Source organism: Vespula vulgaris, chromosome 1 (genome assembly GCF_905475345.1).
Source record: "Vespula vulgaris chromosome 1, iyVesVulg1.1, whole genome shotgun sequence".
Taxonomy (NCBI): Eukaryota; Metazoa; Arthropoda; class Insecta; order Hymenoptera; family Vespidae; genus Vespula; species Vespula vulgaris.
The window spans coordinates 2,692,092-2,718,509 of NC_066586.1; the positions used below are offsets into that span (position 1 = coordinate 2,692,092).

Sequence of the window (26,418 nt, forward strand, 5' to 3'; positions counted from 1 at the left end):
GTTGGCCGACTAGAGAAATTGAACATTCTCCGTGTTCGGTCAGTATGTCTCGTACGTTTCGATAATAGCGCAAAGTTTTCTTTCACCGTCGAGATTCTAAAAAAGGAACAAAGAAGAATGAAAAAGAAAAGAGAGAAAAGAAAGAAAAAGGACAAAGAAAAGAAATTGTTAGACCGAGATACTTTGTCGCTAATCTCGCGGAGGAGCGAATCTTCTCCGTCGATAGAAAAGCTCGTGCCAAGTTTCCGCAAGCAAACTGTGCGGAAGCATTCCGTCGTGGTCGCCTCGAAGTCGAGACAGTCGGTTGCTTTTCTTTTTTCCTCAGATAGAGAAAGAGAAAGATAGAGAGATAGAGAGAGAGGGAGAGAGAGTCAGCGAATCGAAGGAACATGGGCGCGAACGAACGATTTTACGGAAGAGAAAGAAAAAAAAAGGATGCAAGAAGAAAGGGTACGCGATAAATTGCGTAAGAGCAAACGCAGATAAGTATGTATGTACCATACCGTAGGTACATACATACGTACGCATCATCTTGGAATTTATGTCGAGTTCACGCTCGATAAAGCGATTCACTTCGATTCGTTCATGTTACCCGCAATAAGAATAAATTCTTAAGAAAACTTAACTTTCCTTTATCGTGTAACAGCTGGGGACTTAAGAGAGGAAAAAAAGCAAAAAAAAAAGAAAAAAGAAAAAAGAAATGAAACAAGGGGAAAAAGTATAGTAAATAAATAAAGAACAAGGAGGAAGAAAAAGAAGAAGAAAAAAAAACAAAAACAAAAAGAAAAACAAAGAAACAAAATGTCGGACAAAGCATGTCGCAAAGTTCTCCCCAAAGTCGGGCTACCGTACAAGTTGACTCGAGAGTGCACAGTGCACACACCTTTGCCGAATAATCGAACCGCGAGTTGCCTCTTCGGTATGTATCGTATAAGCCAAGGATCTCCGTTAAAATAGCGCGACGGCACGTATTGGAAACCCCTTCACGTACCCTTTCACATACGCTTAAGCATGCTTCACGATACTTGGGAGTGACACTAGCGTTGGAGTGGAAGGTCAACCGGCGATTGGAACTGGGACACCGACATCGATGGGGGAGGAGGACGGAGAGAACCATAGAAAAAAATTGTAAACGAGTTTAAGGCGCCCGAATGACTCTTTAGAGGCAGGTTTTCGTCGTCGTCGTCGTCGACGTCGTCGTGTAATTCTTTTGAGGATCAAAAATCCGTACCAGTTGCGATATTGCTGCAACGGTATTTCTCTATAAAAATGAAAACAAAAAGAAAGAAAGAAAAAAGAAAATAAAAATATTTAAAAAACAAAAAAAAAAAGATAAGTTTACCCAACGAGTAACGCGTTTCCTCTATATACTTGTTCCTTGTATATCTATCCAAGTTTCTACTTTGAAAAGTAATTCTTATCTCTGTATTTTCAACGTTTAAAATGTAGGTAGGTAAGTAGATAAGTGTGTGTATATATATTCATGTGTTTATGTATATACATTTTTTGGATAGTATTTTAAATTCTTATCAAGAGTGGGTGATTTAAAGCGAAGGAAAAAGGAAAGCAAACAAATAAATAAATAAACGAATAAAAATAACAATTACATGCGAGTCGAGAAATGTGTACGTATGCATAGATATTCACATTCGTTCCATTTCCAATAAAAAGTAATACTTTCGCTAAGTCTCAAGACCACGCGTAACAATTAATACTTTAATATTCGTCCACGTCCGTACGAACTACGATGCATCGTTTATCTCGAAGCTCCTAGAGCAATTAATTCTTCGTTTTTCTACGCGACCGATTAAAAGTTGTCGTTTTTACCGAGTGAAAACAGTTCTTTTTTTCTTTGTTTTTGTTTTGCTTTTTCTACCGAACCTTTCCCTACTCGATCTTTCTTTTCTTTTCATTCCGCGATCTATTATTTCTACTTTTTCCCGTTTATTTTTGCCGTAACATCGATCCCGTACTATTAATAAAAGCTCGAAGCCAACGTGCCTTTCAGAAAGATCGAACAAAATTATCCCGGCGATTTTCGCGTTGGTTGATTCGCCAGTATTTAATCGCTTCTCCGACGCCCTTAAGCGGGATTATACTGATCTACTATGTTTCCTTATAACTTCACCCTACCGTTCATAATCAATTTTCACTTTGCGTCTGAGTTGCCGTCCGAACAAAATTATATACCTTCGCTATTATACGCTTAAATCCATTCGAATCATAATGCGTGTAACTAATCCGAGTATACACCTCGAGACCAAATTCCATTTCAAATAATGCGCGCATGCGTCTGTATATGTCTGCGTATATATATATATATATATATATATATATATATATATATATATATATATGTATCATACACGTACATAGATATATACATGATATCATAGCAACAGACATATATTGGCTAATCGAATTTCATTGAATGTATGTACGTATAATAGAGGAATATTACAACGTTACAACTTACGTTAACAACGTAGAATATTAATCAAAATGTAGATATTTAGGACGATTTACAGTTTCCCTTCCGAGTCCAACTAGACGGTTGATCCTGTTTCTCCATCCGGTGCAAACGATATTTCATCTCGACACCAAGAGACATTTCTTGCACGTAACTCGTACAAGAGAAAGAGAAAGAGAAAGAGAGAGAGAGATAGAGAGAGAGAGAGAGAGAGAGAGAGAGAGAGAGAGAGAGAGACACGATACTCGACAATCTGCTCGTTAACAGACGTAAACGATTCCAACATGTGTGTACAATAGCTCAGAGCGAACAGCTAGCAGCTTTTTGACGATACCAATTCGAATATCCTTCTTGCGAAAGGTCGCTCAGAGTTAAACCATTGAAATTGTTTTTCTTCTCTCCCTCTCTCTCTTTCTTTTTCTCTCTCTCTCTCTCTCTCTCTCTCTCTCTCTCTCTCTCTCTCTCTCTCTCTCTTTGTTTTCATACGCGAGCGAATAAAGTGAACGTCATATAGCGTTGTTGACAAATACAGTCGTCATATGTTTCATAAGAGCATATAACATGAGAAAAGGCGGACGTTTTATCGTTGTCATTCACAGGTATATATGTACGCACGATTCATACGATTCCCGTTTCTAGTAGTTGATTATGACGTGTGTATATGTGTCTGTGCGTATGTCTTTGTATATGTCGGTCAACGATACACATTTCGAACAATTAATAAAATAAAAGTTGTTTTCAAACACATATGCTATTGAGTAACTTAGAAATTTTGATTTCTCCGTTTAAAGAATCGCATATAAAAGTATGTTTCGTAATAGTATATTTTTTTCTCGACTCATATATTTTCACTAACGATTACAAAATCCAACGATAAGATTATACAAAGCGACCCTTCACAACTGTTTCGCGTGTGTTTACTTTTCCAAAGTGTATTTATTATACGACCGCGTCGTTCACCTAACAGAGTCAAGTATTCGTCATGTCGAAAATGAGACTTTATTTCTATGTGAACATAGTAAACAAAGTTATAATGTTAATCTTTAAAAATAGAGAGATACAATCGCACGCACTCTACACACACACGCACACACATTTATATACGTATGTGTGCGTGGGTGTAAAAAAAATAGAACAAATTAATGAGAGCGGTGAAATATTTTATAGATGTATGTTCAAATATCAAGTGTAAAGTTTATGTTACTCATTTACACATACACACATTTAAACCTAAAGATGTAAATATTGAAATTAACGGTATCACGTAAGTACTTACTTACTCGTCGTTTCATCGAAACTCATCTTCATTTTGTGTACATCGTACGTTAAATGTTGATCTACATACTGGATGATATCATAAAAGTATACACAATATATCTAACTTTTAATGCCTTATTATAATTTATCGTTTATCAAGAAGGAAATCTGCTATTTTAAACTGTCGTAATATAACGCAAAGTTTTCAAACGATACATTCTGTAATATTTCCTTGCTTTTTATAGTTTAATTAATCGTCGTACTCCGGTTTTGTTCGTGTCCTTGTACTTAACACGATATGAAACATCGTTTTGTTAGAAAAGTTTAAAGTACCTGCATTATATCGCACTTTAGAAAGTTCGAATTTGTCGTGATTATAATTATGACGTTTTCTGTAGATCGGGAGCTTGATGTCTTAAATCTTATTAATAATCATTATTTTCGAATACATCACAATCTAATCGTTTATTAAACGATTTTATACGAGATAAATCGAACGTTTCTACGTGATTTTCAAAATCAATTACGCTTTTTCGAGACTTCTTATTTCTTTCTTTTTTTTTTCCCCTCTCAAATTGTAAAACTACAAGATTAGATATTTTTGCGGTCCAACCCCTTGCAAAGTTTCCGAATATTTCTATGGCTTATCACTGTACCTAGGATATTTTTAATAACCCGTATAAGTCATGTTCTTGTACAAGTGTAGTACAAACAACAAAATTTCTCTTCTTCGTTACACTCGCCGTTCGTACTAAAATTTTATCATATAAATTACGCAGCTTGCTGGAAGCAATAGCTTCGAGGACTTACATCTCCGAGATAAATTGCGTTCGGATGAAGACGTTCCACTCTTGCAGGAGATAGTACCAGTGAATGAACTAACTATAAAAAGTAGTAAACCGAGAAACGTATCGTAAATAACGAGATATGTCTGTTATACCGTACGAAAGAAAAAGAGAGAGAGAGAGAGAGCGAGAGAGAGAGAGGGAGATTAATGTTTTCAAAGTATACATAAACTTATCTCACCTATTTTTTAAATTGGATTTTATTGCGTTTACTTAGAAAAAAGAAAGAGAAAGGAATAAAAGCAAAAGAAAATTCCCGCATAATTAAATGATACCGTGTAAACGATTCCGTACGAAAAAAAAAAAAAAGAAAAGAAAAGAAAAAAGAAGAGGAAGGAGGAGAGAAAAAAGAAGAAAAAATATCGATATCAGTGAGATATCATTTTTTTATTTGATTTAAATCTCACCAAGATACTCGATTGTTTGATCGAAGTTCTTTTTTAATTAAACGACTCACGACACCTAAGCCTGCTTGGTTTTATCACGCTATTTTTCGTCCGAGAGAGATAGAGAGATAATTAGATAGATAGATAGATAGATAGATAGATAGATAGAGAGAGAGAGAGAGAGAGAGAGAGAGAGCTCACTTTCGTTGGAAAGACTTTTCGAACGTAAAACACTATTAAAAGTTGCATCCGCAATTTTGATTGGCTTCCTTTTTCTTCAACATGAAGTTTAGCCCTATCTAAGTTTCCAACGCTTTTGAGAAGGCTATTCGTGAATCTCAGTTGAATTTCATGAAACAAATAAATCTATACGTATCTCATCAACGAATCTTTTTTTTAGATTCGATCCTGTACGATGTAACAAGATGGTAAAGCTTAATTCTAATTTGATCGACGAAAGAAAATCTCTTGATTTATTTCTATCGGTTTAGACGAAAGAATGAAAGTACAATCTTCAATGTTTCCTCTCGAATACATGAGATTATCTTAATATTGAGATTAGAGATATTAAAACGTCATTTGAATTTATAACTTTCTTAAAGATATCAATGGATCAGAGAAAGAGAGTAGAAAAAAAAGTAGAGTAAAGAATAATAAGTAAACAAGTAGAAAAAGAAGAATAACAAAAAAGAAAAAAAAATTTGACCCTGCGAAGAAAAAGTACGAAAGACGATGATAACAGGAGAAGTAAATTGGTAAGAATAAATGTAGTATCGATCGTAAGAATGAAAGTAATACGTGAGAAAAGGAAAGAGGGATGAACTCGAAAGAAAAATAAATAAACAAACAAATAAATAAATAAAAAGGAAAAGAAGAAAAAGAAGAAATTGATTTCTACTTTGACTTCGGCAAAGATTGAAGCGACCTGTAGAAAGGGTAGATACCCTTGAGCAGAGAATAGGAATCCTTCGGTTGTTACCCTGGGCATCGACCGTCTGCTAAGCGCGTGTCCTGGGGCAAGGACCTTCGTTGCACGTATATTCTACAAACCGTCTCGACATTTCTCGCTCTATCCTAAGAAGACATAAAAAAGAAAAGAGAAGAAAAAAAAAAAGTAGAAAAAAAAAACGGAGTACTTTACCAATTTCTCCCACACGTTTTACGATAAAACGATTTATCTCATCTCATCGTCATATCTCTTCGTGACATGATGTAATTTTCTGTTTTTTTTTCCTCTCCCTCTTTTTTTTCAGACGTTAAGATTTTGTTTCTTGTTTTTATCTTTTTCTCCTTTCATATACCTACTTGCATAGATTCGAAGATCGCGAGATTAAAAATTATTATCAGAAGTTATTATCGTATTCAACGCTTTTATAATTATTCACATTTATCAAACGTTTCCTCATCGATTTTACGTTCCCATATATTTCGTTTATTATTAAACTAAAACACGTTGCTAATAAATACGGACGTACGTATTGAATGAGATGATATCTAACATGACACAAATGTAAACATCTCTTGTAAGATTTCCCTTAGGTATCGGAGAGACCCTTTTGGGTATTAAGTATTATTGAAATATCACGCAAATATGTATCTATGTATATCTTTAGAATCGATTCGTCTTGGCTTGATTTTTATTCGAAAAATCAAACTATAAGAATAGATCTCTGTATGTATCTTCATTCTTTTTTTTTTTGTTTCTTTTTTTTTTCTTTCTTTCCTTTCAGCAGAACGCATAAATGCAGGTAATATAATTGATAAGATATATATCGTAAATCATAGTCGAAATAATTTCGGTTTTCACGCAGCTATCGTAAATATAAAATAACAGAAGAACAGCATAGTAAGAAGAAAAGCTACAAAAACGTTCGTCTGTAGGAGTGGAAGCAACGGTACTTGCTCTCTCTCTCTCCCTCTCCCTCTCTCTCTCTCTCTCTCTCTCTTTCTTTCACGAAAGAATCCATCCTAGAAACAGATAGCACTGTTCGTAAACGTCCACTTTAGCGCCATAGCCAAGGAATAGGTAGAATCTTTAATAGCTGCCTTTACAACGCAAAGACTTATGTAGTATATACACACCGACGCGTTTTTCTTAACGTCTACTGTAATACCGTAAATGCTGACTCTCCTCGAACAGGGCAAATGAAAAAATATAACGTCGTTTAAGAAGGACCGTTGTTTTCGCTCAAACTTTTCCAATTTCTCGAGAGAGAAAGAGACAGAAACAGAAAAAGAGAAAGAGAGAGAGATCTCTAGTCAACGTAAATATATTTTCTCACGACGAGTTTTCTCTGCGAATGATTCTTCTAACGACTTTATTACAAAAAGAAAAAGAAAAAAAGAATGAAAAAAAAGAAAGAAAAAAATATATTAAAAAATGTAAAAAGAGAGAGAGAGAGAGAGAGAGAGAGACAGAATGTGATATATAACTCGGATCTACGAGCGATAAAGTTATCCAAGTTGGTATTGGTAATCGACAAACGAAACTTCAATTTCCACGTTCTCCCCAATATTTAAATTCTTCGACTTGTTTACTAGCACATCTCGTCGATACGTTCGCGTTCACAAGAGGAATCTTCAGGAAAGTGGAACGCTATAGAAAGCAATGCGGAAGAGGATTCTTTCGGGGCACCTTCTCTCATAGACGGCCGAATTCTCTTTACCAAGGTCACACCATATCGATTTTCATGTAATTCCCTCATAATTGCAATATTTATTTCGATCTCTATAAAAAGATCGATAATTCCTATTATCGATATTCTCACGATCGCGATCCTTCTATGATCTAAATCCTCCTGTAGAGTTACCTACCGTAAGATTTTACTTTTTCGAAACGGTGATAAGAAAAGTGACAGTAGCAAGATTTTTTTTATACTTTTCTTTTTTCTTCTATTTTTTTTTCCTTTTCTATCTTTTCCTTTAGCGCGATCTACTATATATACTCGGTTAATTACACTTGGAAGAAGTAAGCGATTACTAGAATCGATAAAGAGAACCGAGCGTTCCTTTTATCTTTGTTAACGTGCTTTTACTCGCGCTACTGCACGATATGACGAATGACTCCTTCGCATGCGGGGTGAAAGAATGATTCTTCGTTTTTCTTTTTCGCAATCTTTTTTCTTTTTCTTTTTGTTCTTTTTTTTTTAGAAAGCGATACCACCTACAAGCTTTTGTATTTTCACCCTCGGTAGAGTTGCTTTCGGTGAGTATAAAAGAAGAAACATGGATAGAATAGAAAGAAAGAGTGTGTGTGTGAGAAAAAGAGAGAGAGAGAGAGAGAGAGTAAAGAAGAGAAGAAGAAAAGAAGATAAAAACAGGAAAATGGCGAAGAAAGGCGAAAAGAAGATAGAGAAAAAGGAAGGAGAGCAACGTCATCCAGCTGCTTTTTAATGAGGCATCCTCTCTCTCTCTCTTTCTCTCTCTCTCTCTCTCTCTCTCTCTCTACTCTCTTTTCTCTTCCTCTTTCTCTCTCTTTCTCTCTTATCCGAGATATTCCAGCACTCACGCGGTCGATGGCCTCGAACGTGAAATAATGCGCTGGAAAATTCCGAAAGGCCGTCGTTTATCGATTTTCTTTAATTATCTTGAATGCACGCGATACTTTGAAGATGATACGGAATTATCGTACGGTTGGCGCGAAAGGAAGATTATCTTTTAATAAGAAAATCCAACATTCGTTCTTAACAAAATCCATAAGCATTGATCATAAGATTATCAAATTTCTCAAATATCCTTTACTTAAATTTTATAAGATCATACGGATCTTCAGAAATCGCAAATTTATCATCGAACATCAGACCCTAAATATTTCTGTCTGTTTTTGCCACTATTACATATCATTTTTGATAATAGATAAATATCGAGAAATACAAACGATGCGTTTGACATTGATCCGACCTTTTTCTATATGTATCTATCTACCTTCGTGTGTACGTGCGCGTGTGTGTGTGTATATATATGTATATACCTACTTATTTTTGTATATGTGTGTATATACGTTTGTCCCATATCGAGTTTCCCAACGAAAATATCAGGATTATTATGAAATTTCATGATTTTCTTGAAAAAACGTCGAGACATATCGATTTTGTTTTCGAGGAGGGATAGATGTTTATCATAAATTCAATCATTTTCGGCTAACTCGCTAAGAGAGAATATGGAGAGATGACAACTCCTTTAAATATCTTAAATGGCACGCACGAATCAAGTGGCATATCGTTTGAAAGACTTTTTAATTCTTTTTACGATGATGTTATTTATTTCTTAATTTTTTTTTTTACTTTTTGTTTCTATTTTCGAGTCGGTAGTTTCCGAGGAAAAATGTGTTTCGAAGTTTCTGATTGACAAGAAGTTTTATTTCATCAAATATTCAAAATGTGTATTGGTAAACTTACATGTAATAATAAAGTCTTTGTTCGGTGTTATATATATATATATATATATATATATATATATATATATATATATGTATGTATGTATGTATGTATGTATAAAATGTCCGGTGCAATCAGACGGTATTTTTCAAACATACGTTGCTAAAGTTTCTCTAACGAATCCGCTTGAGTTACATATATATACATACTCTGAATCGAAAATATCCCCATAGAAAACGAATAATCAAAGAGTATAAATGATCGGGAAAATGCTGGATTAAAAACTGCCGTATTGGAGTTACATAGTGCGATGGAGAGAGTTCCATCGTATTGAAAATACACTTCTTCCGGCATATTCAAGTCATTCTGAATTGGTTTCTACGATCGATGAATAAATCTGGCTTTCAAATAAATCAAAGTGCGACTCTCGATGGTCGAATCATTCGATAATTTTAGTGGAACCAACAATTTTCCTACCCAAAATATTCATCGAAATAAACCGGATGTATCGAAAAATATCTGACATAATATTTTAACAAAGACTTTATTACTTGCCTATGTATCTATCAAACTTTTCAAAGGAACGTCGTTTGCTACCGCTTACCACGATAAAAAAAAGTAAAAAATCGAATGTAAAAAAGAAAAGAAATTTTATCGACGCGACTAATGAAGAAAAAAAGAAAGAAAAAAAAAAAAGAAATAAGCTATTCGTTCAGAGGATAACTTACGTATCTAAGATGTTAATTGTTAGAAACGTAATAGTAATTGAGACTCGGCCTTGAGACTCGTTTGTATCGAATGATAATGGCTTCGTAGGATTTCCAACGAAATTTCATTTATAAAATGCCGATAAAATAGCCGTTCCTTTTCCATACACGCGCAATATATTGACCAGAGAGTGTAGAGATGTCCATGAAAATGAATATCCAGTGGATGAAGCATGAACGAGCCTTGTTAAAATGGGAAACGAGTATGACGCGATCGAGACTCGATTGAAACTCAACGACGTCGTACTCTTCGACTTTTATTTTTCGTTATACCCGATGAAAGCTCTTCTCTCTCTCTTTCTCTCTTATCCTCACTCTGTCTCTCTCTCTCTCTCACACTTATCGATGGTTCGAAGATAAAGAAGAAATTCCATTATCCTGACTGCTCCTTTCTCTTCTACCTGTGAGTTCTACCCTCTCTCAATCCCCCTCCTCTCTTTCTCTCTCTTTCTCTCTTACTCTACCTCCCTTTTTTCTCTCCCTTTCTTCTTTCTTCTTCCCTTTACTCTCGCGCCTCTTTTCACGAGAAGATCGGCAGGCCACTACTACTCGGAATACCTCGTTTCCTTTGTCCGCATCTTTTCTCACGATCCTAAGGATATCGTACTCGCACTGAAACGACCTTCGTATAAGGAGAAGAGTAGTGGATGCTACTGCCCTGCAGCTAAAACCCGGCAAATTGCGCTTCCAACTTTTACGAGGAGCACCGATCCTCCATCGAACGGACGATCGTCTCTTTCTCTCTTCGGAAAGAGAAAAAAGAAGACAGACTTCTTCTACTCTCCCTCTTTCACTCTCTCTTTCGTTCTCTCGACATTTGATTTCTTTCCTTTTCTTTTTTTTTTCTTCTTTTTCTTTTTCTTTTTTTTTTTCAAGAGGTATTAGTATCTTGTCTGATTGAAACGAGTATCCAAGTAGAAAACTTTGACTATGTATCGTATGATAATGTATAATATCGTCTATATCACGTTTTCATGAATTTAATCGCAGTGTTTTCTTATATATTTAGTTATTTATATATTTAATTAGATTTTAATGAAATGTGGAAGAATATATCCTTAATATATGTCTCTTTCGCAAATTTCAATTTAATTGAAATATTGATTTATTTATACATACATACATATATACATATATACACACACTTGTTTTTTATATTTTTATTTTTTTTTTATAATATATATATTATTAATATATATTTTATTTTACAATTATTGATTATATTTATGACATATGTATATATATATATTATATTATATTATATTATATTATAAATCCTAAAAATATTCGAGGATGAAAACAAGTTGAACTTTTAACTTTTCAATGAGTGATCCCAATGAGGATGAGTGGTTTTATGTCGATGAAGTACCGAAACGTACTGGTTCAATAAATATTGCTGAACCAATGACAGATCGATACCGGCTGAATATCCAAGGAACTTACCGATTATGCAACCCTACGAAACAGCCCGAAGCGATTTGCATTTTTCGACGTCGACGAAATCGACGAAAAAATCGACTACTTTGAATTTCGATTATGTAGAATGGCAAACAAATATACAGGAGGGACGAAAAAAAAAAAAAGAAAGAAAACTTTCGTTGTCTCTTTACGAACGCGACTTAGCATTTCTCTCAAGAATCTTTTCTTCTAAACTTTTTCTTTAGTTTCCATCTTCCTGCTTGTTGCACCAAACTTTTGTCAAACGTTGTCCTACGAAGAAGACTTCTTGACTGAATTTAAAACGTAATTCTTTAACCTTACAGATTTACATCACAATCGAAGAAAACTTTTCATTCGTTCGTTCGTTCGTTCGTTCGTTCGTTCGTACGTTCTTTCGCAAGATCTCGCAAGAATTATACAAACTTAAAAGCATAGTCTCTTTATTTATGATTTATTGTTTGCAACGATACATCGATGTAAAAGCTTTTCTTGAAAATTTCAAAGATATAATAAAAAAATAAATAGCACGATATAATTATCGAGGGAAAAAAAATTGAATTTTTAATCTAATTCTTAAGTACGATATCTTCAAAAGTGAGAGAGAGATTTTCAAGAGAATTTTCCCCTCTATTTCTCTCTCTCTCTCCCTCTACGTAATAATTTAAATTTTTGAAAGAGAAAATCTTGAGGGTTTGGAATAACCAAGATAGATATCTCGCGTGAAAGTAACGGAGAATTCTGGTCTTATTAGAACGAAGTACTTTTTCCCTTAGCACGTAGATTAGATCGAGGGATGGATTTGTCTGATCTTTTCTCGAAGATCTACGCGAAATTGGAATTTCTTTTTCGTCTCGAACGAGAAACCTGTTATATTGTGTAAGGAAAGAGAACCTTTCGACGAGTGTCAATTTCCTCTCTCTCTTTTCTTACATAAAGTTGCATAAAATTCGATCGAAAAAAAGAGTCAGATTAAAATAAACGAGAAAAATTCTTAAAATTAGAATATAACGGCGAACGAACGAAACTAATTCGCTATAATTATATCTGAGAACGATAAATGGAAATGTCATGGGGACACGGAGACCGGATTTGTTTATGGTAAATGTATGTATTCGTGTAACGTGGACGCTTAACCACGAATTACCTTTGATAATTATTTACAAAACTGGTCCAAAACTGGTCCTTACTTTTTAACACGGGTCAACGATCACGAGTTAAACTCAGGTAGCTGACTTATAATTCTGTTATATTATCGATTACACGATCGAAAATATTGAACTGATCGAAATATTTAACTTCTTGAATGGCACACGTAAATACTTATTCAACATACGTTACAAGTATGTATATATATATGTGTGTGTATGTAACTAGTATTCGAAAGTTAATCTCGATTAGGTATAATTGATCCTCGTTGAATACATAAATGATGGATACTTTTATTCGTTCATTATTTCCGACATTTCGCAGAGAATGTATCGTTAGATTTACGTTCCTATAAATATTTCAACATTTCAATAGAAAACTCTTATTATCATTAAACGTCGATATTAAGTAAAAAATATCACTGTAGATCTCGATAAACAATATCGTCAATGTCAGAAAATATGATGCTAGATAAGATCACGATGTTAGATACTTCCAATATAAAATAATCTTTCATTTCCAAAAACTTGCTAGATTAATCTTTATTGATGAAAATATTTACGTCTTTTTTGATATAAATAAGTACTCGATTCCGTGTAATCGATCGAGAAGCGTTAAGAAAAGGTTTTACGTGGTAACGCATCGGCGTATCGCACCGGTGATAAAGACTTTTGCTCTAACACACACGTGTCAGATCGGCCATGTTTGGTCTTATGTAAAATATTCGAACGCATCCATATATAGACGGAGGAGTCGAGTACATGACTCCGACGTTATCACCTACATGCATGTATCTCAAACGTACGTATACGTGTCTATATAATCTGTATATATGTGTATAATTCTGTCTGTGTATATATATGTGTCTTCACATATGTACACGACACAAAGCTATTACTCGCTTTACGAGGGGTTCCGTTCGTGACGTTTACGACCGAACGAAACCTACCGAATGCGCCGGCACTGCCACCGGCTACGATTAATTCTCGCGTACCTCCGATCCAAAAGTTTCACGAAAAGTACGTCACGGTACGTTCGAGTTCGTTGCACGCGCCTTACCTTTCTTCGAATTTATAATGTAAGAAAATATATATATATATCTTGATATATAAGAAAATGTATATAACGAACAGAGTTTATCGCAGTTCATCCGTTCTAAGGATTCGCATTTCTTGTTTTGTATAATGAATATGTACGTATAAAAAAAAAATGGAAGATAAAAAATAAAGGAGATTTTAACTCGTCCTAACTAATCATTATGATCGCAAGCTCCGATACCTATTTCCATATTTTCTAAAATACGACAATCTTTTTTTATATTCCTGCAAAAATATCGCTAATTTCGTATCCACTTTCTTTGGATATTTTGACGTCGATTTACAAAAATAATATTGCCTTAAGGTTGGCAAACAAGAGTGAATATTTCAATTGCCAATATAACGATTAATTTACAGTATATATTAACGCTATATCTAACCGGTTGTGTCGAGAATTAAGATCATAGAAAAAAATCTGAGTCAATTTAGTAATTTTTTAAACGACAAATTAAAATCATAATTTCCAATCTAAAATCAAAGGATTACCGTTAACTAAACGTCTGATTAAATCGGAACAAAATTCCTAGAGCAAGAGGAAATAAATAAATAAATAAAAAAAAAAAATTAAAAATTAAGAAAAAAATTCGAATAAACATTAATAAAGCGTGCTTTTCTTTCCGTTAAATAATTAAACGCAATATGAGAAATAAAGAGAAAAAGGGGAGAGAGAAGGAAAGGAAAAAAGGAGTGAAATAAAAAAAGAGAAAAAAGAAAAAAAAAATAGAATACGAATCGTCAAAATGCATGCACGGACGCTTCGCACTTTATTGTCTCGAAATACATACTACCCACGTAACCACGATATAGATAGACATATATCTACTTATTCACATTATACACGGTATGTACTGTGCATATTTGAAAAAGTGTATAAATATATGTAGATATAAACGAGCAGTACGGGCACATGATTTGAACGTTCCAGTCGATAACGTTTACGGAAGGCACACGGGCGAGATAAGAGAACGCACAGAGGGTGCATCGCGCTTTTGCTCGAGTTAGCCAACGAGCTAGGCTTCCCGAGCTACGATAAGAGTAACAACGACGTTATCGTGTCCTGGTGTGCGTTACACGCGTACAGGGGAAAGAGGAGAGGAGAATTGTCGTACGACAGAGACAACGTTATCGTCGATGAACAGAATCCATAGAAAGAGAAAGAGAGAGAGAGAGAGAGAGAAACAGACAGACAGAGAGGTCTCCAGAGAATTTCAAATCACTTTGTTATCGAACCGATTAATTATTCTAGAAGGAGAAGGAAGACAATAAGAGAGAGAGAGAGAGAGAGAGAAGAGCCAATAACGTTCGTTCTAATTTCAAATTCTAAATATTGTATTTAGAAGACCTTAAAAGGTAAACCGATCGCGTAAAAGTCCCGTAAAAATTCTCGAAGGGATAATCGAAGCATGACGTGCTAATATCTCGAAAGAGATGAACGCGTTGTCGTGGAAACGGCAAATACTCGAACGGCATGGTATGCCAGTACGAAGCCATATGATCGTCGATGAGTACGGAGCTGTCGAAAGGGGGAGGAGACGGAATCCCACCCTCGACACTCGTACGTACATATCCCATCTCGATCGATATCACAGCGAGGGTAGCAGGTGGCTTTCTATGCCGAGCCCGTTATTTCTATGTCGTTTTTTTTTCTCCTTTTTATTTGTTTATTTATTTATTTTTTCTTTTTAATTTTCTTCTTATTTTTTTTTATTCTCTTATAATTTCATCGTCTCGTCCTTCTCTATCTCTCGATAAATATCGAAAATGTGAAACGATATTATATGTATCTCAGAAATCGACTCTATCGATTTCGCAAACTCGAACCTATAGATAAGATATGTGTGTGTACATATCTATCTATGTACGTATATACCCAAGACGAAAAATCTGCTATGAATAAAAACGTTAGGGTAAATCGAGGTACAGATCGGATCTTATAAACTATTATATACAAAATATAAAGTGTTCTCTTCATTTTATTCTCTTACGTACTCCTTTTAATAACATTCGTCAAGTACAATCGTTAAGTCAAATTCGTCGAACGTAATTCGTTATTCGTACGAATTACACGTTTTACTATGGACATATGCATTTGCTCGATAAGAAGTGAACTTTTTGAAAGGAGTGCATGACTCATGCTTGAAATATTTGCGAATCCTTGGATTTTGACATTGTCCGCTTGGTAAGCGTTCGCGAAATTTTTATACGCTTCTTTGACCGACGCGTTCCTTATCGACAAAAAAAAAAGAAAGAAAGAAAAAAAGAGAGAGAGAGAGGAAAAGAAAGAAAGAAAAAAAGAACAAAAGGGAAGAAAAATTGAATACGTTTGCTCGACGCGAAAAAATTTGCAAACGTCGAAGAAACGAGGGAACGTTCGAGGATAAGGATAGAAAACAGAGAGAAAGAGAGAGAGAGAGAGAGACAAAGAAAGATAAGTAACAAGAGAAAAAGTACAGAATTGCAGAAACGAAGTTCGCATTGGCCTATCAAAGAAATGAGATCTCCCTGTATTAATTACTCATCGGCTCTTTTTTTTCATCTCTAAGGAACACTCTGGTAATAAATAGAAGTTCGTGATAAAAACGGGGTGGCGCGGTGTGTTGCGACGTGATTGCAACGTGCAGAGGCAGAGAGCTATGCGTCACCGTAGAAGCGATAAGCTTTGCATTCAACGTTGCCAATAAATCCTTCCGATGAAATTCTTTTCGAGCGAACCACGACGCGAGGTTACGCGTGTTTTTTTGCGCGTTACGTGTACATACGAAGAGACGAAAAAAAAAAGAACGAACGAACGAACGAACGAACGAACGAGTGAACGAACGCAATCGTAGTGACGTATTTATCCTATCGCGAATCTCCAACGTTACTCCGAAATATATCAACTAAAGAAAGAAAATAACTACGACGAATTATATTCGTGGTAATAAATGAACGACCTCGAGTAGAGGACGTGTCGTTTACAAGAGAATAAAAACATTGTTTTTTCCTTTTTCTTTTCCTCTTTTTCAGAAACAACGTGTTAATATCAAATATCATGTACGTAGCTGTCAAAACAAGGACAACAACGCATATATCTTTCTTTCTTTCTTTCTTTATCTCACTCTCTCTCTCTCTCTCTCTCTCTCTCTTGCTCTCTCTATCTATCTATTTATCTATCTATCTATCTCTATCTCGAACACACGTTTACCAAACGACTTGGACGACTTTCGTAATCGCGTCCTCCTTTTTTCTTTTCGAACATCGCTAAGACGACGATATTCTCAAAGTGTACCTTTGAGATATAGTACAACTCGTAGTCTCGAACGTAAGAATCGAGAGACGAGATAGAACGATGCGAAAGGAGTAATAATAAGATAACTAATATTATTAGAACGCTCGCGTAGAATCAATAAACGAGAATGAAGCATGTACGTTGGTTATTATTACGAAGGAAAAGGGGCGATCTCGAGAGTTCTCGAGGAAGAGGAAAAGATGTGGTCTCTCTCTTTTCTCGTCAAGGTCACGTGTCGTTTCGCGTCTCTTACGTTCGAATATGCGCGTTCATCGGTGAGAATGCGCTGCGAGTATAGAGCATCTCGGACGGTCTCGCGAGAGTTCGTGTTTTCGCAAGTAGATGAGACGCATTGTGGTGGGTGGGAGGTGGGGGTGGAGTAGAGTAGAGAGGGGAAGGTGCACAGCGAGCGTGCCAGCTGTGCGCAGGAACGGAGAGGTTAAGTTAGGTAGAGAAGAGGGAGATGAAGATAGAGAGAGAGAGAAAGAGAGAGAGAGAGAGAGACAGAGACAGAGACAGAGAGAAAGAGACAGAGAGAGAGAGAGAGAGAGAGAGAGCATTTGGGGGTCGCGAGGTCGAAGGGCGCGGGATCGAAAAAGTACGGAGAAGTGGTGTCTTTGTATAACTCACCTCGTTGAAGGCCATCTTCTTCGCTATGCTTCCGGACTCGCGGCTGCTTCCGGCGCCTCCTTGCCCCACCGCTGCCGGCGAACACGAACCTCCGCCAGAGCCGGCGGACTAATTTCTTCTCCTCCTGTTGTTGCCGCGAACGAAGCCGAGCTGCTCGTCGTCAGTTTCGTGGTGATGCAGGAACAACGGGCTGCAGCGGCGCATCGACGAAACCGGGAACCGCACTCGCGCCGCGACGACGACGGCACTCGCGGCGACACGACTCGCGGCGACGGACCTCTCAGCCAACCCTCCGCGACACACATACGTCACGGAAGATCCGCGAACGAGCACCTTCCGCGCTTAGAGTCCCCCTCCCCCGAACTCTCTCTCTCTCTCTTTTTTTCTATCTCTCCCTCTCGCTCGTTCGCTCCACGACCTTCTCCTCTCTCTCTCTCTCTCTTTCTCTCCTCTCACGCTCTTTCTCACCCTCTTCGTCTCCGTTTTGTCTTTACACGAGTTTCTGCTCTTCCTCCCTCCCCTCACGCTTATTTTCTTTCTCTCTCTCTCTCTCTCTCTCTCTCTCTCTTCTCCTACCAAAACGTCCCTATACGCTCTCGTATAGGACAGACCACCGTCGTAACCTATAGCGCCAATTACGCGCACGCTTTTCTCTCCTTACTTTCCTCCGTCCTTCCTTCGAATTATTTCAAACGTTCAACGATTAGTTTCCGACTCTCCGACGACGAACGACTCGAAAACGCCGATCCGCCAACATTCCTCAGGTGGCCGCCGCAGTGAACGCACACCTTCGATCTCTCTTCCCCAAAGTGCCGCGACGATATTGTCGGCAGCACCGGCGCCGCTGTAGCTGACTATTGCGACGACAACGAATACGAACAACGTAGACAACGATAACAACAACAACAACAACGACGACGACGACGACGACGAGAACGACAACGACAACGACAACGACAACGATGACGACGATGATAACAAAAACAACGACGGAGAGGAGAGGAAGGACGACGATTCTCGATGACGATTCTCTTTCGCCTTCCTAGCCTTCTCTCCTCCTCCGTCTTTCTACGATTTTTTTCTTTCTTTCGATCGACGTTTAAAATAACGTGAACCACTCGACGACGACGAACAGGCCGCCTCTCGACGTACGACACGATTTTATCTTCTCCTTAGCGAACTTCCCCCCAAACACACTCTTTTTTTCAGAACGTATTTATATCCACCGCAAAGGTATCCGCAAACAGAGGAGCGCCATCTTGATTTTCTTGTGTCGCGGACAGAGTGGAATGAGATGCGCGCGACGCCGTCTTTTCTTCGGCGTTTCTTTCCTATGGTTGCCTGCCTGTTTTCTCTCTCTCTCTCTCTCTCTCTCTCCCTCTTTCTCCCTCCCTGACCCCCCCACTACTACTCGCAGTTTTCTCACTCTATCTTTCTTGCGCGCGTATAATCGACAGATCTTCGGAAAGCACTCGACTTGTTTACCGTTTATGTCGTAACATTCGTCTATTTCTATCGTGAGACAACGATTTTATTTTCACGAATAACACTCGACGACGCGCGACACGTAAATATTATTTAAACCTAAGAAAGAATCGCTCTTCTTTAAGATTAATTATAGTCGACGATAGAGCAGAATACAATAACACGATTATTATGTTATGATCTCATTGGTCAACGCTTCGGTTATATAAAGCTTCTTATTGGTTGACATAGCTGCTAAACTTATTTTCTTCGTTCGTAGAATTTATGCGATAGTAGATTTATTTTGTAAATATAAACAAATCGATTGACTTTAGATTTCACTTGTTACAAAACTGTAGCATGATGTAACGCCAAATGAAATATAAATAATTAGTATTGCATGTACAGATCGTCCTTGCAGTAACTACACGGCCTTATTCTCGACATCTGATTGGTCGATGAGAGTATCGAAGGTTACTTAAATAATTGCTTCGATAGCCGATAAATTTTAATGTCATAACGTAACGATATCAAATACCTTTTTATCTTTATCCGTTAACTTCAAAAAACTATATCATCCTTCTATCTTAAACTTATATTTTCTCATAATAAAATAAATTATTCGAACGACAATTGCGCCGCCATTTTTCGATTGTCAACTTCAAGATGGCTGCAGTGTGACCACACAAGTAACTCGTGTTGCGGTATTCTCGTGGACGTTCTTTCGTTTGTGTCGTTTTTAAAAGTGATTTTTTTGACTTTTATACTCGAACGATATTCCTCGACGGGGGAACATTTCTGTTCGCGATTGAGTCTACCAAGAAAACGGTTAAATTAAGTAAAATGGGTCGTTCGAGGTCTAGAACGAAATCGCCGAGTAGAAGGCGTCACAAGAGCAAACATTCTCGCAAACGGTCCAAGTCTCGCGAAAAACATTCCAATAACAAATATTCGGATAAGCCGAAAGAACGCTCTTCTAAATCAAGGTTTGTTATATTTACTACTATATTAACTCTATATGTATTTATCTATGCATACATATATACGCGTATATAGATATATTATCGCTCCTTCGTCGTCTATTCCACCATTTTGTCATGCGCCTTGCATCGTTGGGCGATGTTGAATTTATTGCGTGTTAATTTATAATTACGAGACGTTACACATTGTTTTTTATGTATCAATGTGTGTTCTAGCTTCTTATTGTCACCGACATATGGTTGTCCTTCGTAATACATTAACGTTATTAGCATATAACGAAACTGTTATACTCATCTACATAATTTTTGCCTAATCGCTAATGTATCCAATTAAGCGTATAGAATTTGATATAATTCAATGAATCTTTTCGACTCTTGTTTCTTCTGACTCTACGTTATTTATTCATGACCAGTGTATTAACGATATTGATCTATAATATTTGTATGCAGGAAAAGATCTCACTCAGCATCATCGAGTACAGGATCTGATGCATCTGACGATGTACATATAGTTAGTCATAAAAAACGATCGTATAGAGACAGAGAAAGGAAAATGGACGAAGTCGAAAGGCTAGCAGAAATGGAGAGGCAAAGGTAATTGTTTAATCATTTTTATATGGTACTATCTGTCAAGGATATTGTACATAAGTTACTATCGTATGTATTCAAATTTCTGGAGAGGATTCTTATATAATTTAATTGATACGATTGAATAATATAAAATAAATGTTTTTATGTTATTGACTAAGAGAAAGAAGAAAATATGCAAAATGATTTGAATTGCAGTGGAATATAATATTTTGTCCTATAGACAAAAGGTGCAAATATTTCATTGAATAAAATTTTGTGTATTAATTTTTGCATGTTGTTGGCAGTAGGTATTATTAAGGAAAGCTGCATCAATCTTGCTTATAAGTTTTTATTTTGCTTTATTCTATTAGTATGTTATGTTTACTATTTCTATGATATATCATACTTCCATTATTTCCAGATATTTTGATTTATTATTAAACAAAGTAAATAAAGAATTAAAATTGAGTAATAGTATATTGTTTTATAAAATTCTTGTTATACGTTTTTTTATAATTGTGTTGTCAGGAAAAAGAAAGAATTAATGAACAAAACCCTCATCACGAATGCGGTTGGGTAAGATTGTATAACTATTTCATGGTGGTGGTTAATCAGCCTTAACTCGTATTTTATAAATAAAAATGGAAAAGCATGCCAAACATATTCTAATAAAACCATAGTATATGCCAAAAGGTTATTGGGAAAATAAGGTTACTATTAAGTGGCTTGAGTAACGTATCCATTTTAAAGTTGATACTTTTAACATATTCTATACAAGAAAATAAAAAAAAAAGCATGGCCGAAAAAGCTATGTGCGAAAAATTAAATAAGATCTTTTAGAACAACATACTTGGCTGTCTGTCTGCAGACGGCAACGTGAAGTGGAGCAAAAGATGGTTGAAGAAGAAGCAGCCAAACGTATAGAGGAATTAGTACAGAAGAGGGTCGAGGAAGAACTTGAAAAACGTAAAGAAGAAATTGAAGCGGAGGTACAGAGACGAGTAGAGGAAGCAAAAAGGGCGATGGAGCGTCAAATGATGGAGGAGATGGAATGGAGACAAGCAAAACTGCGTGAGGAGGAGAAACGAAGAGAGGTAAGACCAATCCACAGAAACATTGGCCAGTGTTAGCCCAAGCGCTGTTACTTTCAGTGGGTAGTTAGCTTGTTACTTTCAAAGTACTCTGATATTACGTTGGACCTATACTTTAACAAAAAGGCAGGTTCTGTAATATGTTTATAGCATTATAGCTATTAAACTTGGAACAAGCTATAATGCTTTAATTAAATTCTAAGAAGAGATAGAATTCTGTGACTGAGAAGTGGGTAAGATGAAATATTGCATTGCAATAGTTGTGTAATCGTACATGGTTTGTACATCTCTGAAGATCAGCGATTAGGGACAAGTACTGCACAGAATGTCGATGATATAAATTGCATATATATTTACTTTTTCATTGCAAGTTGCTTGGTACCTGCGATATTGCTTAGTACCTACAACAATATTTATTATACTGTAAAATAAACGTAATATTTTTAAAAATACTTATATCGCGCGGTTACAGCGTTTGGGCTTGAAGCAGTATGGTTCTTGAGTATATATATAAAAATTACTGACAAACCATACTGCTTTAGCTTCCCAGCATCCACTGAAGTCGCGTTGTTGGGGAGAAATACTTTATATTATTGAAAAGATGTTGATATCATAGGCGCATGTATCAATTATTTATGAACAGAACATTGTATTTTGTACCATGTATATATTTATTATATCTGTACAACATTATAACCTTTCATCACACTATATCTCGACTGGCAATTGCATCAACAACTGAAAATTGTGTTCAAAGCAAAATCTGAAAAGTTTTGTTCACAATTTTTAAAGCTGTTGAACTTGTCGATCAGGCGAGCCAAAATACTTACGAAACTAGTTTACACGCGCATATGTCCTCATAATCCGTTAAAAAAAGAAAAAAAAGTAAAAACAAAAGTATTTCAATTATTGAAAATAAAAATTCCAAGATTTGTAATATATTGAAAAGAAAATGCAAAATGATCGTTATTTTTAAATAAAGTTATTTTTCTAAGGAATGGGAAACTAATGTTGATCCCTAAGCAGTTTTTTTCGGTGAAATAGTAGTTTTACAGGAATGCTAGACTTTTATAACAAATAAATCATATAAATATAATGAAGTGATTATAAATGAAGTACATTTTTTATACTTTATTTTGATTAGTTAATTATCGACTTCAGTTATTATCACAATGTCTAAAACTCGGTGTTTGTAGCGATTTATTATTTCATTACGTATTTGCACACGTTTTTTGTCAATATATAAAAATTAAAAAATTTAGGATGAATACTTGGTTGAAAATCTAAACGTATTTTCATACGATCATTATCTGCATATCATAGTCTTACTTATCTTTTGAATATTATCATCATTTATTGAAGAAATTATCAGTCGGTAAAAAAATTATGTATTAACCATATGTAATAGCTTGTAACGTAATTGCTTTCCTTATTTTTTTTTTTGTGAGGTTTTTATACCATTGTATTTCAATTAGAAACACATTGGCTTCAATTTGCTGGATAAACTAGTTTTGAAATTTAGGTAGATTATATTAAAAATCTATGCAAGGTAGTTATAGTGTGCAATCTTTCTAAACGCTCCAAATACCGAGCTCTAGTATTTTTTTTTTCTTTCTTTCTTTTTTTTTCTTTTTTTCTTTTTTTGTGCAATACTGATACAACATTTTGAAGTCTTTGATTGTCATTAATGAAAAATCCTGCTATCAACTAGATCTGCAGAAATCAACTAATATATGTATATATATAAGTATATATATATTTATATATATATACAGGCATTTATATACGATAGATTTTTATTTTTATTCTTTCCTTTGTCTTTTCTTTTTTTTCTTCTTTTTTTTTTAATTCTCTCTTTTTTTTATTTTTTATTATTATTATTTTTTTTATTTTTTATTTTTTTATTTCATATTCCTTTTACATCTGACTAAGAATATTTTGTCGTTCGTGTTTGTGCACAATTTTTTTCTTTTTATCCTTGGAAAAAAAAATCAACACACACTCTGGTCAGATGGACAGCAATCCTGATTACAAGTTGAACAAACTTTGTCCTTGTTGCTTTGCACATTGAGTTTGCACTGAAAATGTCGACGAGTTTGGGAAAAAAAGTTTATTAGAATGGGAGAAGTAGACCTTAAGGGGCAGAATTAGAATCCCATAGCAACAAAGCACGACCTAGCAATATATAGGTCACCTTCCTTACTGACTACCAACAGAAGATGCCGGTTTTTAACTCACTGCTGAGTGATTGTCGATGAAGAAGGCATCCCCTACGTGCTGGCGTGAGCTCCATTCAGGTATTATCCAATTTATATATTCATAATTCATTTTATACCAATATTATTATTATCATTCTTTGTTGAAACACTATCGAGAAAAGAGACCACATTAGGGATCATTTTAGATTCGTTAAATAGTTAATACCTGGGACACAACGCATTCCGTCAACAGGTCGGGCGGATGGCACCGTTCGTTTTTAAATGTATTTGAATATAATAATTTTAAATAAAAACACTGAACATCGTTTGAAAAAATATACATGTGTATATATGTATATATGTGTGTATATACATGTGTGTTTATATATATATATATATATATATATCAACGCTGATCATTATACACACGAATGTATCTTCTCTGGTAAAGTATATACACTCTTTCTGTATATTTAGTCTTTATTCTGCATTAAACGGAAACATAGGCGTGTCGCGTTAAAAAAAAAAAATAATAATAATAATTAAATAAATGAATAAATAAAAAAGAAACAGGACAGTATCAAGATTTTGTCTATATACTTGCATGCACAGTGGATATCGATCCAATGTCATAATTTATTTTTTTCACTTTCAAGTGGCATCCTAAGTCGTCGTATTTTCATCTGGGAAATCTCTGACAATACACAGCATTCGCTGGGAACTAAGAGGAGCAAGTTTAATTCTGAAAGAAAGGAAGTGGGTTTTTTGTACATGCGTCCTCTGTCATTTTATCACGACAAGCCATCCTACTTATCTAAAACCCGGCCTAAAAATTTCACATATCCCCAATTACTTTTCCTATACATGAAGGTTCTTAGGATGTATTAGGCTGTTGACATAGCGGCACTAAGCTTTCGGATATGAACGGTGTACCAACAACTGGTGAGCGACGATATCATTACCTTGTGTAAACATATTCTGTTGTCATTGTAGGAGGAAGAGCGGAAGAAGCGCGAGGAACTAGAGAGGATCATGGAGGAAAACAACAGAAAAATTGAAGAAGCACAGAAGAAACTTGTGAGTTACAAATAGATTAAAAGAAGACCAAGTAGAGATACGTATACTTGTCTTGTATCTCTTATTCTTTAACCCTGTAACTTTAGGCTGAGGAGAGATTGGCAATGGTCGAAGAACAACGTCTTATGGAAGAAGAAAGACAGAGAATGAGAAAAGAACATGAAAAACGTGTTAAGGAGGAGCAGAAAAAGATCCTAGGCAAGAACAACTCGAGGCCTAAATTGTCGTTTACGCTAAAACCAGTTACGTGAGTTTGTATTATACCGTGCAGATATATATGTGATATTCACATATTCTTGTCGGTTTTGAAATTAGTTCATAACCAACAAGAATACTCGTTTGCTGCGCATATAAAAATATTTCAGTCAATGCAGCAACAAATGCCCAAAGCTTGTGTGAATTTATTCACTGTGATTGTTGAAATCTGCGAAGCATTGAAATGTCATTTGATTATGACTTTAATTGGTATGTCAAAATCGAATGATAGATTTCATGCTTGAAAGGTTTCATTACGATCATAACTGGGACTTAACTTTTTTTCAAGCTACACTTACATCAAAATTCATTGAATTTTATGTCAACGAAATTCCTTTATTCTTCAATATTATTGTGTGTGATATAATAAATTGCTTGCAGACGTATCCGACGGCTGTTCAGCAAATTAGTTAATTCTATATTTGGTGTAAGTGCGGTTTAAATATATGTGTTCCCAATTCACAAATACAATTTTAAATAGTATGGATTTTCTCTTATTGTATTATAACAGGAAATAAAATGATTTTATTTCAGTTAGAATATATTACGAATATTATGTTAGGGTATATTTGTACTTTCTATAGAAGCAGAAGATTTATCTCACACAGTAAATATAACAATATGGAACTGCAAACTGATTAAAGCTATTCCGTTATTAAAGTTGAATGTTATTTATCGGTTGTATGAAACAACATGCACACAGATTTCCTTAATATTTGCAATACGCGGTATTGCACAATTTAACAATTCTAGTTATAATCGAAAATTTTCATAAGGGACATCTGTTATTGTGTTGCAAAAATTTTACGTTATTTTAATCGAAGAAAAAAAAGAGAGAGAGAGAGAGAGAAAGAAAAAAGAAAAGAAAGAGAAAAAAAAGAAAGAAAAGAAAAAGAAAAAACCGGGGAAGTGAATAGATGATCTAAGATTGAGAGTGGATTTTGTACGTATCGAAATATAAGTACAGACGTGAGAAGAATGTCCTCTACTTAATCGTCTATAGATATGTATTTAAAAGAAGAAAGAAAAGAAATCTGTTCATACAGAATTGTATACTCGTGATATTGTTACTTGTAAAATAAATACGTTTTTATTAGTCGC

At 35.3% G+C, this 26,418-nt stretch overlaps 2 protein-coding genes across 6 annotated transcripts in view; one reads left to right on the forward strand and one right to left on the reverse strand.

The window, feature by feature from the left end:
* Positions 1-19,013, reverse strand: part of LOC127069673 (serine/threonine-protein kinase 25) — a 96,161-nt gene extending 77,148 nt beyond the window's left edge. For 2 of the 4 annotated variants that reach the window (XM_051006975.1, XM_051006965.1), the window contains exon 1: positions 17,683-19,013. Coding sequence is in view for 1 of the 4 variants with exons in the window: in XM_051007002.1 (XP_050862959.1) it covers positions 17,683-17,697 (15 nt within the window). In the remaining 3 variants the exon portion in view is untranslated. The remainder of the gene's footprint in view (positions 1-17,682) is intronic. The other 2 variants (XM_051006993.1, XM_051007002.1) reach the window with 2 other exon arrangements.
* A 72-nt stretch (positions 19,014-19,085) lies between these two features.
* On the forward strand, positions 19,086-26,350 carry LOC127069723 (UPF0430 protein CG31712). Of its 2 annotated transcripts, XM_051007096.1 has the most exons (6): positions 19,086-20,132; positions 20,577-20,720; positions 21,225-21,272; positions 21,565-21,790; positions 24,979-25,062; positions 25,149-26,350. In XM_051007096.1, the coding sequence occupies exons 1-6, from the start codon at positions 19,990-19,992 to the stop codon at positions 25,311-25,313; spliced, it is 810 nt and encodes a 269-aa protein (XP_050863053.1). In that variant the 5' UTR covers positions 19,086-19,989; the 3' UTR covers positions 25,314-26,350. The 2 variants fall into 2 exon arrangements, with proteins under 2 accessions (XP_050863053.1, XP_050863063.1); XM_051007106.1 differs by lacking the exon at positions 21,225-21,272 and having other exon boundaries at positions 19,439-20,132.
* The last annotated feature ends 68 nt before the right edge of the window (positions 26,351-26,418 follow it).

What these genes read in the sequence shown, in the direction of transcription:
- LOC127069723 (XM_051007096.1), top strand. Translation starts at nt 19,990, where the DNA reads ATGGGTCGTTCGAGGTCTAGAACGAAATCGCCGAGTAGAAGGCGTCAC. An exon ending in GAACGCTCTTCTAAATCAAG is followed by an intron (nt 20,133 to 20,576) that starts GTTTGTTATATT and finishes ATTTGTATGCAG; the next exon opens with GAAAAGATCTCACTCAGCAT. An exon ending in CTCATCACGAATGCGGTTGG is followed by an intron (nt 21,273 to 21,564) that starts GTAAGATTGTAT and finishes GTCTGTCTGCAG; the next exon opens with ACGGCAACGTGAAGTGGAGC.